This window comes from Castor canadensis, chromosome 11 (genome assembly GCF_047511655.1).
Source record: "Castor canadensis chromosome 11, mCasCan1.hap1v2, whole genome shotgun sequence".
Taxonomy (NCBI): Eukaryota; Metazoa; Chordata; class Mammalia; order Rodentia; family Castoridae; genus Castor; species Castor canadensis.
The window spans coordinates 111605317-111619307 of record NC_133396.1 but is presented as its reverse complement, the minus strand read 5'-3'; the positions used below and the strand labels follow the sequence as shown (position 1 = coordinate 111619307).

Below are 13991 nucleotides of genomic sequence, written 5' to 3'. Positions count from 1 at the left end.
GCTCAAAAGACAGTGGGGAGCCATAGAAGGAATTTGAGTGAGGAGGTATTATGATCAGTTGTACCAGATGCTGGCTTTTTAACAGTAAAGAAGGTGAGGATGGAAGATGTGTGGGGAAGGAGTAAAGCAAAATAATGATGGAGACACTAGTCCATTAGGCCAGCTGAGGGACAATGAAGTGTGAAAAAGAGCAAGATGGCAGTGGCCATAGGAAACTCTAAAGAGGGGGGATTGTTAGATCTCAGGGACCAGTATGCATGGAGGATGAGGGAAAGAGAGGATGCAGACATGATATCAAAATTTAGAGTGCAGGAGACTAAAGTATAGATTGCTAGTGAAAATAAAGAGTGCAAATGAAAAGGAGGTTTTGGGAGAATGGTTATGGATTCAGTGGTGGATGTGTGGAGTCTGAATTAACAGAAGAAAATTCATAGGGAGATATTCAGCAGGTGGGTGGAAATTCAGGGTTAGGAACTTTGTGGAAAGCTCAGAGGGAGAGAAGTGGGCCCAAGAGTTGTTCCAAGGCTGCCTGTTAAAGCCACAGAATAGATGCACTTGATCAGGGAGTGTGCAACAAAAAGAGAAGAAGTCTTGGACAAAGATTTTAGAAGTCATACTGTAGGAGATGGTAGAGATGGGAGAGGGTCAATTTGAAAAGAGAAAGAGCAGTGGTTCTCAAACAGTAGAGGGTAAAACAATCACCCATATATATTAATGCAGATTCCTGGGGTCTGCCCCAGAGAACCAAATTCAGTAGGTATAAGGTAGAAGAAGGGAATTCTCATGATTCTATCTGCCTTGGCATCCATTTTGAGTTTAACTTTCCCTCAACAGAAGAAAGGTTCCGTTCACCCTTGACATTTTCAGGTCTACACTGTACCAAACGACTGAAGCTAGTGGCCAGAGACAAGAGTTTGAAGCATCTCTCCTGTCTAGCACACTGGGATCCTCAGTTTCCTGTAGCTTCCCTTAAATTGACCATTCAGGTGGCCCAGGACCACCTTCTCAGCTCTCACCTCATCATGTCCTCCTCAACCAGGACCTCTAATCAAAAATCTTTGAACTTGTTTCCTAGCACCATGATGTATAGAATTTGCATTTTCCATCTAAAGAACTAGGGGCTACCGCAGGCTGGGTTGTCTGGAAAAATGAAAGGGTGGGTTGCCAGAGCCAGAGAGATGGTCAGGCAGCTATAAACTAGATATAGTCAGACAAGAGCCACAAGGGCACATGTCAGTCTAAACAAATTTCCTATGTGAGGGACCTTCTGGTAGCAGGTGGGACAACTAGGCATTAGGCTGCCACCAAGTAAAAGAAGTATCCCATTAAAGTCACAATGTATACACTCACATCCAGCTCCACTTCATTTTCTGTTAGGACAAGGTTGCTAGCTGCTCTGGTACTGAGATCCTAATTTAGCTGGGGTTCTCAAAACATGAGGTTTAGAAACATTCAATTTAAGGCACATGCCCTCTTCATTCTCCATTGATGGACAACAAATTATCCCAAAACTCAGCATCTTAAAACAACAAATATTTTGGAAAGTGGCTCGTGCTCTCTGAAGATGGAAGGCAAGTCGTCGGCTGGGCTGCAATCATTTGGTGATTTCACTGGCACTGGAGGGAGCTGATTCCAACATGAGTGTCCCCATCACGTGGTAGCTTCCTAAAGAGCAAGTGATTCAAGACAGCACAGGATCTGTTATGACCCAACCACTTGTCATGTCTTCAAAATCCTGTTATTTACACAGGAGAGTCCTGTTCAGTGTAGGAGGAAATGCTCAGATGCGACTTAACGAACTTCAGCACCTTACCTAAGATCATATGCCCGGGAGACAGTGAAGCTGTAATTCACTTGAACCTAAGTAATGTGACTTAGGTTACTTAGGTTACCTAAGTAATGTGGCCTCCAAGAGAGAGGCCAGTAGCTACATATTCCTGTTTTTAATTCTAATTAATTAAAATTAAATAAAATTAAGCATTCATTTTGTTAGTTACACTAGCCGTATTTCACTCACTCGCTCGGTGACCACGTGTGGTAGGCAGCCTTCATATTGGACAGCCAGCATTTCCCTCTTTGCAGAGTTCTGTTGGACAGAGCTGCTCTCCAGCTCTCAGAGGACAGAAGTCACCTGAGCATGGTTGTGGGGTGACAGGAAGGAGCCAGGAGGAAAAGAGAGGAGAGAGAGAGAGAGAGAGAGAGTGTGTGTGTGTGTGTGTCTTAAGATAGTGGATATAGGACAGGACAATGACTTGGAGGAAGATGGAGAAGCAGAATCAGAGTAGTGGCTTCAGCAAGGCACAGGGACAATTTCTACTCTATTAGAAAGGAATAAAAAAATAGAAGGCAGCACACGGAGAGGGTGCTATGGTTTGGATAAGTGTCCCCCATAAGTCTGTGTATTGAAGGCTTGATCACTACCCTCTATGGCATTAATTAGGAGGTGGTGGAACCTTTAAGAGGTGGGAGGAGTTTAGATCGTTGGGGGAATGCCCTTGAAGGGGATTTTGGGATGCTGGCCCTTTCCTCTCTTTCTTTTGCTTCTCAACCAGCATTAAGTGAGCAGCTTCCTCTGCCATGTACTCCCATCATGATGTGTTGACTCACCATGGGCCTCAGAACAATGGGCCAACTGACCACTGACTGAAGCCTCCTAAAATGTGAACCAAAAGAAGACTTTCATCTTTTTAAGTTCATTATCTCAGGTATTTTGTTGCAGTAACAGAATGCTAACACAAAGGGGAAGTGAAAATTTGTTTTGATGACCTTGTTCTCATCCAAAATGCAGGGGCTGAGATCAGAAACAAAGAATGAGTGGGCAAGGGTATCATCAGGAGCTTGTGTTAGGTAGGAAAGGTTGGCAGTCATCATTGCACATGTGCATGTCTGATGCCCATTAGTGAGCGCTCAGCTGTGGTTAGTCACTGTGAATTTTTAGTACCACCAAACCTTTACTCCATTCAAATATTTACCAAGGGCCCACAATGTGCCAGGCACCGGAGAGACACTGGTGAGTGGTAGTGGCAAAAGGAGGCACCATGCATTTTGCTATGGAACTTACTGCAAGAGGACTTGGTTAATCAGATTTTCACAAAACATCTACATGTCGAAAGATCACATACCACCGAGGAGAGGGGCTGATACTCTCTAAAGGAGCTATGAGGGTGTACAATAGGGCACTTCATCTGGTGAGGGAAAACAGGGAAGGCTACCCCCAAACCAAGGAAGGGCCACTGTTCCAGGCAGAATGGAGAACAGTTAATGGCTTTCTCTGAGTACTATGACAGTTCAGAGACCCGGCAAGTAGACAGAGGTAACTTTGTAAGGTTCCTGTGGATAGAAGTGATTTCTGAGTGTACAGAGAAAGCCACTCATGGTTGTTGATGTCCTGCTCTGGCCCTGCATGTGGGTGGTTTGAGTGGAAAGAACACTATGAACTGTCCACCAAAATGCTTTCACAGCATCATAAGCCTACTTGGAAGCAGCAGCTGGAATTTTAGTGGGCTGAAGGGACCCTGCCCTGATGATATCAGCAAGGGATTCACAATAGACCGTAATTACAAGATACACATGGTCAGCAATCATAACATTTTTATTGCAGTGCTATCTTCCCTCACCTAGACCTTTATGAAAAAAAATGCTCTTTGAATTTAAAAATTCCAGGCTCAATTTTAGCAGAATGGAAAAAATAGAACTTTGTAAGACACACATTTTTAAGTTTCAACAAAAGCACATTCTTTAAAAAGAAGTTATTCAATATAATACTTATGTTGAAGAAGTAATTCCAAATTGGGTAAGCTATTAAGTGCAACTATTTCTTGAAGTTTTACTTTTCCTTGTGTTTCACATGACAACCCATGTGTGATAATATTTAAAAAAAGAATAGCTTGATCATGTGGTTTTGTGTTTCGGTGTCACCATTGGGTAATCCAATAACTGTATCTGTCTTGTTAACTCCCTGTGGAACTGAGTTACTTTTGTTTCTGAATATATTTTGAGTTCTTCCTTTCTTCCTAAGAATTGGTTAATTACCATCTCCTGCTTATAATCATGCTCACTTCTCACATGTACAAATGTGCAAATATTAAAATCCTACCATGTAGCAAAACTAGAAATGTTTAGGCTCCTCTCCTGCTCTGCTCCACACAGTTTTCTCTGGCTATCACTACACAGTATTAGCATGGAAGGTCAGATGAGGGGAAGGTTAAGTGTGAGAGCTCAGGTTGCAATTCTGGCTTCCCTGGTCCTGGCTTTGTGATCTCAGGAGTCCTTTTTTTTTGTACTTCAGGAAAGAACAGGTCCCACTTTGCATTGTCATGGTAGGGTTTACTCATAAAGCACTTAGAACAGTGCTCCAACACACATAACAAGTATCACACATTCTTTTTTTTACATATAACCTCTCATACACATGGAATATTTGTATTGTGGGTAAGTAAATGTTTCCATGGCAACTTAACTTTCCTATTTCCAGGTTCTTAACCTACTATTTTCTTTATATAAAAAGAAGCTTATAAGCTATAATTTTCATGCTTATCACTGCATTGGCAAAAAGTTTTTTATTTATTGCCCTATGTTTTTGTCTGGTTTCTGTTTGTTTATTTTTTGGGTTTTTGTTTGTTTGTTTGCAGAACTCAGGGCCTACACCTTAAGCCACTCCACCAGCCTTTTTCTGTGAAGGGTTTTTTGAGATAGGGTCTTGAGAACTATTTGCCTGGGCTGGCTTTGAATCGTGATCCTCCTGATCTCTGCCTCCTGAGTGAGCCACTAACACCTGTTTGTTTTTATTGTCTTGTGGCACTAATGTTTTTAATAAGTCCATAGATCACTGTAGGTGCATGTACAGAGCATCCCTGTTCTGCATTTTCAGGTATAGTTACTTGTTTATTTGGGGGCATTTGTTTTCCTGCATAGTGAGGAAAGGTGGAGAGGGGGTGTAAAAGAACTGGAATCCTGGGAAACTGTCCCATAAAGTTGAGTTTTGAAAACTAGTAATTTACCCTAACATCCAGAAGTGATTAAAAAACCCTCTGACCTAAATATCACCTTTTCTCAGAAAAGGTAATTGCAAAACAATTAATTTATATAAAATAAATATTACTAGATGTTAAAAGCTTTCATTTACAACATGGATGTTGAGCAATCTTTATTATTTAAAGCAGCACTGCCCAATGGAAATATGCCATGATAGGGGAAAGGTTGACCAATGGGCAGTAAGTTACAGACAGGAGTAAGAATTTCTGGTGTGTGATTGCACAGGAGAGTGACTGTAGGTATAATGTGCTATACATTTCAAAAAGGTAGAAAAAAGGATTTTGAAAGTTTTCACCATAAAGAAATGATAAATCTTTTAGAATGTAGATATGTTTATTATGATTTAAAACATCACACAATGCATATGTATATCAAAACATTGCATAGCACTCCACTCCATGAATATGTAAATTTTATGTTTTTATGTATTAGCTAAAAAGTAAATTAAAAAATATAAGAAGCTTCTCCCCCCCAAATACACTGTGGTATAGATGTTATATAGATGATATATATGTTACATAAGAGATACAATTTTTAATTTACTTATAGCCCCATTAAAACAAGTATAAGAAATGTGAAATTAATTTTGGTAATATATTGTATTTAGTCTAATGGGCTTGAAATACCATCTTCTTAACATGTAACTAACATAAAAAAGCACTGGAATATTTTAATTTTTTATGTTAAGTTTTTGGAATCCAATATGTATTTCATACTTAGACACATGGCAGTTTGACCTCATGTTCAAGTACTCATACCACATGTGGGTGTCTAGCTGATTTCTCTCTTTTGAATCATCCAAGAATTAGGAGCTCTACTAAAAGATGGAATTTAAAGTCCACACCCCAGCTATGAGTCTGAAGGTTGCAGAGCACACGTCCATCCCATAGAATAATTTGAATTGTGGGGTTGGAGCACATTTTGCCATGTTTTTCAAACGTCCAGCAAGTTAAGAGACCCAGGTCTTCCTTTGGCAGAAGGCTACATTCTGACACATCCAGTGGAATACACTGAGGATTTTGCTGCCAAAAGAAAAAGAGGCTGATTGTTCCCAGTATCAAGGGAATGCTTGGCAGCTTAGCATTTGCAAAACATCTCTTTCATCTGCCCCATGGGAGAGCTGACATGACTTCTAAGCTGGGGAGCCTCCAAAGGGTCTTAATCAGATGCGAAGGCACAGGCATGCGGATTACCTCTGCTCTGAGGTGAGGCCCAAAGCCTCTTCATCAGTCCCCTCCATGGTGGCTTCTCTTCCAAGTCCGGTCAGTTTGTTCCATTTATTCTGTTTGCTGTTGTGTGTGGTATCGCTTGTTATTACAGCTTCTTTTACCTGATTTCCAAGATCACTGTCCTCAAGGTCACCTAGAATGCAGAACTCTTGTTGCTATCACTCACCATCTGTCTGGGCACCCAGGTTGGAAAAACCTCTTTCTCCAGATTGAATCCATTGCTGGAAGCATGGTACCTCAAGCTCAGAACTGTCCCTGACCACATCTCTCCCACCCCTTGCTATTGTCCTGGTTCATACATCCCTACTGCACACCAGCCTCCTCACTGATCTACACTGTTGCCAGGGTAAGTGTTCTGAAATACAGCTCCCATCAGGTCACTTTTCTGGTTTCAAGACTTTCATTGACTCCCTACTTTTCTTTACATGGTAGATAATAACCCTTTTTTTTATAAGCAGAAGAGCCTTGGATTTTTTTTAATCCAGATGTTCAAGAAGTCCCAAGACATAAAACAAATAAAATCTAAAGTGGTCTGTGTAAGACAGGGATGGAGGAATTGGAACCTGCCCTAAAGACTCCCAGCCAGTCCTACCCCCTCTGGTATCCAAGGGAGTTCTAAGGACTCTAGAAGCTCTTGTGGACACAGCTGGGAATTCTGCCACACAGGACCCAAGCCCATGCCACTTTTCTGGCTTCATCACCTTTCTCTCCACTGCATACTTTCCACACCCACCTATACAAACCACACATGACCCAGAAGTGCCACACATTTGAGGCTCCACAGTGTGGCCCAGGCAGCTTCCTCAGCTAGATATGTGTTCCTGCTCAGTCAGCCTTGTCTGCAGAAATCCTAACTGTCCTCCTAGGTTTAGCTCCACTTTGCCATCCTTTATGAAGCCTTTCTTTGTGAAGGACCCAGAGGGAAGCAACACTCCCACTCCTGGGAACTCTGCTAAGGTGACTAGCTACCAGCCATATCTATGACCTAGATCTGTTTCTCCTAGCAATGTTATCTGTTGGCAATAATGGTGCTGATAGGTTTCAGTTCTTACTGCACCCTTAAACTTCTGTTTTCCAGGGTCACAGTCCAGCCTCAAGTCTAGCTTGAACCCTCCTTCTGCCCCAACTTCCAATCAGCATGAACCATAAGATCCTAACCAATCAGATCATGCTGAGTCCCACTGAGGGGTATTTAAGCCCCTGCCCCTCTCTCCCTCTCTCTCTTGGCTCTCTCTCTGCTCCCTCCCTCTCCCACCCAGCAATAAAGAATCTCTTGGCCAGATCACTCCTCTCCACGTGGTCACTTTAGGGGCCTATATTTCCTTACATTATCTTTCTGATCTTTGTTCAGAGTTCCAATAAACATGTATGGCATTATAATATTAAGACTAAGTCCTTTACTCCATCAGTAATGGAGGTGAGTGAGCCATACACAATTCCATGATGAATTCTGAGCACTTGCAGAAGAAGCAAGAAGCCAAGGCCCAGAACTGGAAATCTGAGTCCTTGGGTTCTAATTCTGACTCTGCCTCAAACTATGTCTTTAAATTCAGCCCTACAAACACAACAAGGGGATTGGACTATGAGCACATGATAAAAGCGAGAGCACACAAGGAAGGGGTGAGGGATAGGTAAGACACCTAAAAAACTAGCTAGCATTTGTTGCCCTTAATGCAGAGAAACTAAAGCAGATACCTTAAAAGCAACTGAGGCCAATAGGAAAAGGGGACCAGGAACTAGAGAAAAGGTTAGATCAAAAAGAATTAACCTAGAAGGTAACACACATGCACAGGAAATCAATGTGAGTCAATGCCCTGTATAGCTATCCTTATCTCAACCAGCAAAAACCCTTGTTCCTTCCTATTATTGCTTATACTCTCTCTACAACAAAATTAGAAGTAAGGGCAAAATAGTTTCTGCTGGGTATTGAGTGGGGGAGAGGGAGGGGGCGGAGTGGGTGGTAAGGGAGGGGGTGGGGGCAGGGGGGAGAAATGAACCAAGCCTTGTATGCACATATGAATAATAAAAGAAAAAGGAAAAAAAAAAACTAAATTCAGCCCTACATGGCCATGATTTTAGTGCTCTTGGCAAAAGGATAATGACCATTGCAATGGCAGCCTCAACATGCCAGGCACTGCACAGCTGTAAGCGATTTCTCATGGATTAACTCAGTTTTACGTTACAGAATGAAGGCTGAAGCATTTGCTCTATTGAACCTTTTCTCCAATTTCATTTGGGGCTGAAAGAGACTTTACAGGTCAGAGACTATAAGAACAAGGAAATAGAGACTCAAGTGAAATGACTGCTTAAAGTGGCTGGTGGCCAGTCTCTTGGCTTTCAGGGTACTATGCTTTTGCCCAAATAACTGCTCCTCTGTGACAAGTGGCCTGGGGAGTAGCCAGAGCCACATTTGTCTATAAAAAATGTTTATTTAAGCTTAACCGGAGAGATATGATGCTCAGTTCTCAGCACAACTAAATTCACTGCCTAAATATTTCCTAACTTTAAAAAGTTAAATGATTCCATTTCAAATTGGTTTAATTTTTTAATTACCTCCTAGTAAAGGTTACAATCACATAAATTAATTTCTTTAATAAGAGTATGAGTGGTGCCTATAGAAATTTAGGGTAGAAACAACTTCTGGTCCTCAGCTAGAGAAGTGCTAAAGGCTGCTGTGAGCCATCATCCAGATACAGCAGTTCTTCGGGATGGCTTCAGCACGGTGGTTAAGGCTGCTACCAAGTAGCTTCGAGACCATGGCATCTATGACCCTCTGATTAACACCTGATCATAATTTTCTTAAAAGTATGTCTCAGTCCAAAGTACATTTCTTGAATGGGAATAGTCAAAACTACCCGCACTGGCCAAGTGAGCTTTGGGAAAATCAGTTCAGATTTGTTCTGAGGAGTCTCAGATTTGTTCTGAAGAAAATGTTATGAATTCTACCAGCCCTGACAAACTGGAGTTTCTGTGGCATTCCAAGGAGATATGAGGTGAGGATAGGAAAGAACTCGGTTTTCTTCTATAATGAGGGTTCATAGTTGTAAACTACTATCCGCGTTCTTTTCTCATTGTACCATCTCAGTCCATTTAGTTGGTGTACTAAAATATCAGGTAGCTTATAAGCAGACATTCATTTCTCACAGTTCTGAAGCTGGGAAGTCCAAGATCTAGGTACCAGTAGACTTGCTGTCTGATGGGGGCCTCTTCCTGGTCATAGACATCTTTCCACTTTGTCCTTACATGGCAGAGGGGATGAAGGAGTTGTCTGGGATCCCTTTTATAACGACTGTATGGGTTCAGCCTGATTCAGCTTGATTTGACTGCAGCCGTCCTGAGTTGTAACTGCCATGATTGCTACTGAGTAACCTTACTTGGTTACCATGCATAGTTTCCCAACATACTATAAATAAACAAAACCATTAGAACAATATGTGGAGCTTAACAACCTGGATCCTGGAGCCAGCAGTGCCAGAGACATGCCTGGTGCCCTTGATATAAGCTTCAGATAAACCAGGTGTGTGCTGATTGAATGAAAATACTTTTGTTCTGATCACTTTATAAGCCTCCTACTTCTGACCCAAATCATGGGAATCGCTGGTGTTATTACTGCCCAGAACCTTGCTTCTGTCAGTTAGTCTCCAATAAACTTGCAATCCTCGATCTGTCTGCCTCTCTCTTTGGTCTCACAGCACCTTGGGGCTGGTTTTCTTATAGTGGGATGGGATTGTTCCCATTTATGAGGGCTCCAGCCTTATGATCTAGTCATCTCTCAAAGGCCCCTATCCCATAATACCACCATCATGGTGACTGCATTTCAAAATAAGAATTTTAGTGGGACACAGCATTCAGACCATAGCAACCCTAGAGAAGAGAAGTAAAAACCAAGACTCACAGTACAGTGTGAACATGAAAGAGTCTGAGGACCACCCCTTCCTAGCACTTTACCCAAGCTGTTTAAAATTACATTAATTCCATTAAATCTTTTCTTAAGCTAGGAATCTGTAGATCCATTAAATCTTTTCTTAAGCTAGGAATCTGTAGAAAATTTTTGCAAAGCAGGTGCTCTACTACTTGAGCCATGCCTCCAGTCCATTTTGCTCTGGTTATTTTGGAGATTGTCTCAAGAACTATTTGCTGGGGCTGTCCTAGAACTTCAATCCTCCCAATCTCAGCCCCCTCAAGCAGTTGGGCATGAGCCACTTGCACCCAACTTAAGCCTTAAAACCTTTAATGGAAGCTTAGCAGGACAATAAAAATAACTTTTATTGAACAAAGCAATCTGTATATGGGAAGATGAAATTGTAGCATCATCAATAGACCTACAGTGCTAGGGTATCAACTCTGATCCCCAATTCCACTTTTCCTGAACTTGAGGGTCAGGAAAATAACTTGCCCAAGATCACATGAGTTAAAAGTGGAAGCGGAAGATTTAAACTCCTTTGGCCATGCAAATTCAATTTATGTGCCCTTTTAACAGGCGGTGCCTCAGCAAGGACAAAGAATCTCACAATATTGTAGGAAAAAGAACAAAAAAAATGTGATTTCTTCATGGTGTTTACTGATGCTACTTCAGAAATGTGCGCACAACATTCATCTGCGTGCATTTTAACAAAAGCACTAATTGCCGTATTAGGGGGAAACCAGAATCATCTTTTTCCTGTTCAAAAGTTTTAAAACATAAACATTAACGCACACTTTGCGCTTGATAACCGCCAAAAGGGTGGTTGCTGCATAATAATGTGTTTCCGTAGTTGCTCAATTTGCGCACATTGTAGAGGTGCACAGTTTAAGGGATGGTGACTCTGAGGATCCTCACCTCCCTCCCTTCCTTCCCTGGACTGTCCCACTCATTGCATCCCATTCTAAGAGTGGCGGTTTCGCCTGGGCTGCCTTAAAATTCCGTTTCTTAAGAAGTGCAAATCCAAGTTCAAATTCCTGCCTGAAACACTGGCGGGGGTCACAACACTCAGCTTTAAGTGTCATCCTTGATTTCTCACAGATCTTCAACCAGGTCCTCCCAGTCGCCTGCCCCTCCCACTCTGACCTTCTCACCAAAGCTTGGGTGGTAGCACTGAGAGGCTGAGGGTTGCGAGGACCCGTTGGAGCTAGGTGCATTGTGAAGTGGTCGGAGCGTCACAGGCGCGGCGGACCCCAAGATCAGGTGGGTGTCCACAGTGTCCCCTGGAGGCCCTGGGACCGCTCTAAGGGAGCATGGCTGTCTTCCGCCACTTCTCCCCAAGGCCCTACCTGGACCAGTGGGAGACGCCATGTCCGCGGGGCGGACAGCGCGAGTCCCCGGCTCAGTTGGACGGGCCAGAACCAGCGGTAGATCCCTGGACCGGGCCTCCCAGAGTGGGGAACGAGGCCGGGGCGCCCAGGCAGCGCCCGCACTGTTCTGCAGTCCCGCGTCCTCGCCGGCGTGGGTACCTCGCCTCTCCGTGGGAAAGCCACAGCCTGACCCATGTGGCCCAAAGGCACTCGGACCGCACCAGGAAGCACCGGCCGGGCAACCGGCACCTGGAAGATGCCTGGGGGGAAGCAAGGACTAAGCCCAGCCCCGCCTGGCAGCAGCAGTCCCAGAAGCCTCAGCCCTGCCCGCGCTACCCTCTAGGCCAGGAAGATTCGTCCCCGTCGTATCTCCGGGGAGTTTACACTCCCCTGAGTCCTGGAACTTTGGGGATAGAAAAGACACAGAGTGGAGACCAGTGGGCAGTGCCGGTCTGCAGAAACGTAGGTCACTGGTCCCCATCCTCAATTCTCACAGATAAGTCCTCTGTACCCTCCAAAGAGCTCCGAACACAGTCAGCTGGTATGTGCACCCAGAAAAGGGATAGCAGTGATCTGTTCGAGTCGTTGATCAGTCAATACTCTCAGCCCTCCGTCTCCAGCAAAGAGACGCAGAACCAGCACACTCAGGTCCTCAAGAGAAAACTGGAAGAGGTGGTGACGTCCTCCAGAGACCAGAAGATTCTGGCCCTGGTGCTGATCCGGCTCAAAAAGGCCCAGAGAATGAGGGAACTGCAGCAGCAAGCGGCAGTAGCCTGGGAGGAGCTGAAGCGCTCGGACCAGAAAGTCCAGCTGACCCTGGAGAGGGAGCGCCGGCTGATGCTGCAGCAGAACCAGGAGCAGTGGCAGCAACAGAAGGAGCAGCGCAAGCCTCGCCAGGGCCGCGAGCAGCTCGGCCGGCAGCTGGACAGCGAGGTGAAGCCAGCGACCCAGCGGGACAGCGAGTGGAGGGCGCAAATGGAGAGCCAAGAGAACCAGCGCTTGAAGAAGCTGGAGAGGGCGCGCGCGAAGGTCGAGCACCTTAAGCAATGCCAGCTGCAGCGCCTGCAGGAGCAGGAAAGAGTGCTGCAGAACCTCAGGGAGCTGAACGGCATGCAGCTGCAAAAGAGGCTAGAGGAGGCCTGTCACTTGAGGCAGCTGCATGCCATGGAGGGCCAGAAAAGGATCCCGGAGAACCACCTGAGTTCTCTAGTCAATTACCAGGCCCGTAAAGTCCTCATGGACTGTCAAGCTAAGGCTGGGGAGCTCCTCAGGAAACTGTCGCTGGAGCAGAGTTCCGAGCAGTCCCAAGAGATCCACCAGGGTCTGATGAAGGAGCGGCACCAGGAGCTGCAGGAGAAGGTCCAGAAGGAGGAAAAGCAGTCCCAGCAGGTGAAGTGGTGCGCAGGGGAATCAGAGGAACAGAGGCAGGTGCGCAAGAGGATGTTGCTGGAACAGGCTGAGCAGAAGATCAGGCAAGGCAGGAGTCAGGGGCATAAGACCACCAGGGACCGGGTACAGCACCTGCGCGAGCTCAACACCCTGCGGGAGAAGAACCATCACATCCTGAAGCTGAAAGCAGAAAAGGAGGAAAAGTGTCACATCCAGGGCATCAAGGAAGCTATTAAGAAAAAGGAGCAGAGGATGGAGCAGATGTCCCGCGGGAAAGATCCCACCTTCCAGGAGTTCCAGACACCCTTGGCCTCTAGGAGAAACAATGGCAGAGGGCTTCCCAACAGCTGCTTTGATCAGATGGCAGCAGAGGCCCAGCTGCACCCCCATCAGCAGAGAGGGGGCTATTGAGAACTCCAGAACAAAGAGCTCACAGCCCAGGCAGCTAAACAGAGATGCAGCCAGGCCATGTTGATTCCGTTCTATAATCTGATTGTAATTGAGCATTGATTTTTAAAACGTATATAAAATAACTGCAATTTCCTCTCATGACCTAGTTTATTGATTCACTTGGATAGTTTAGAGGTTAGGGAGAGAAATTTGGGGATTTTTAAGAAAATTGTTTGGCTTTGTCAAGTTTGAACAGAAAATATTTAATTTTCAAGTAATCTTAGAAGTGTACATCAGGCACATCTTGGAAGAACCATAGAAAATCTACCCTAGGTTATACAGTTTTGTGTTGTCTTAATAAAGTCTTAACTTATGAAAGGGAAAGTGTGAAGTACCAGTCATAAGAAATCTCAAGAAAAAAAAAAGTGGGGTAGGAGAATTTCTGGAAACAAGTAGATTTGGGACTTTTATATTCTCTATCTCCTCTTGAAAGTTCATAGTGCATTTTAAAAATTCAAAGACTCTGAAAAGACCTGCAATAAAGAAACGTACCCTCCCCCCCCAATCATTCCATTGAACTAATGTTCTACAAAATGTTTTTGTCTTGTTTTTGTAATTTCACTCTAGTTCTTCCCAGATTGGGATCTTTGGCCATCCCTCCTTATGTCAGTATGAAGT

At 44.3% G+C, this 13991-nt stretch overlaps 1 protein-coding gene across 1 annotated transcript; it reads left to right on the top strand.

Annotated features, from left to right (window-relative positions):
* Positions 1 to 11398: 11398 nt before the first annotated feature.
* On the top strand, positions 11399 to 13334 carry Ccdc185 (coiled-coil domain containing 185). Its single transcript, XM_020153624.2, has one exon. The coding sequence runs from the start codon at positions 11478 to 11480 to the stop codon at positions 13332 to 13334; it is 1857 nt and encodes a 618-aa protein (XP_020009213.1). The 5' UTR covers positions 11399 to 11477.
* The last annotated feature ends 657 nt before the right edge of the window (positions 13335 to 13991 follow it).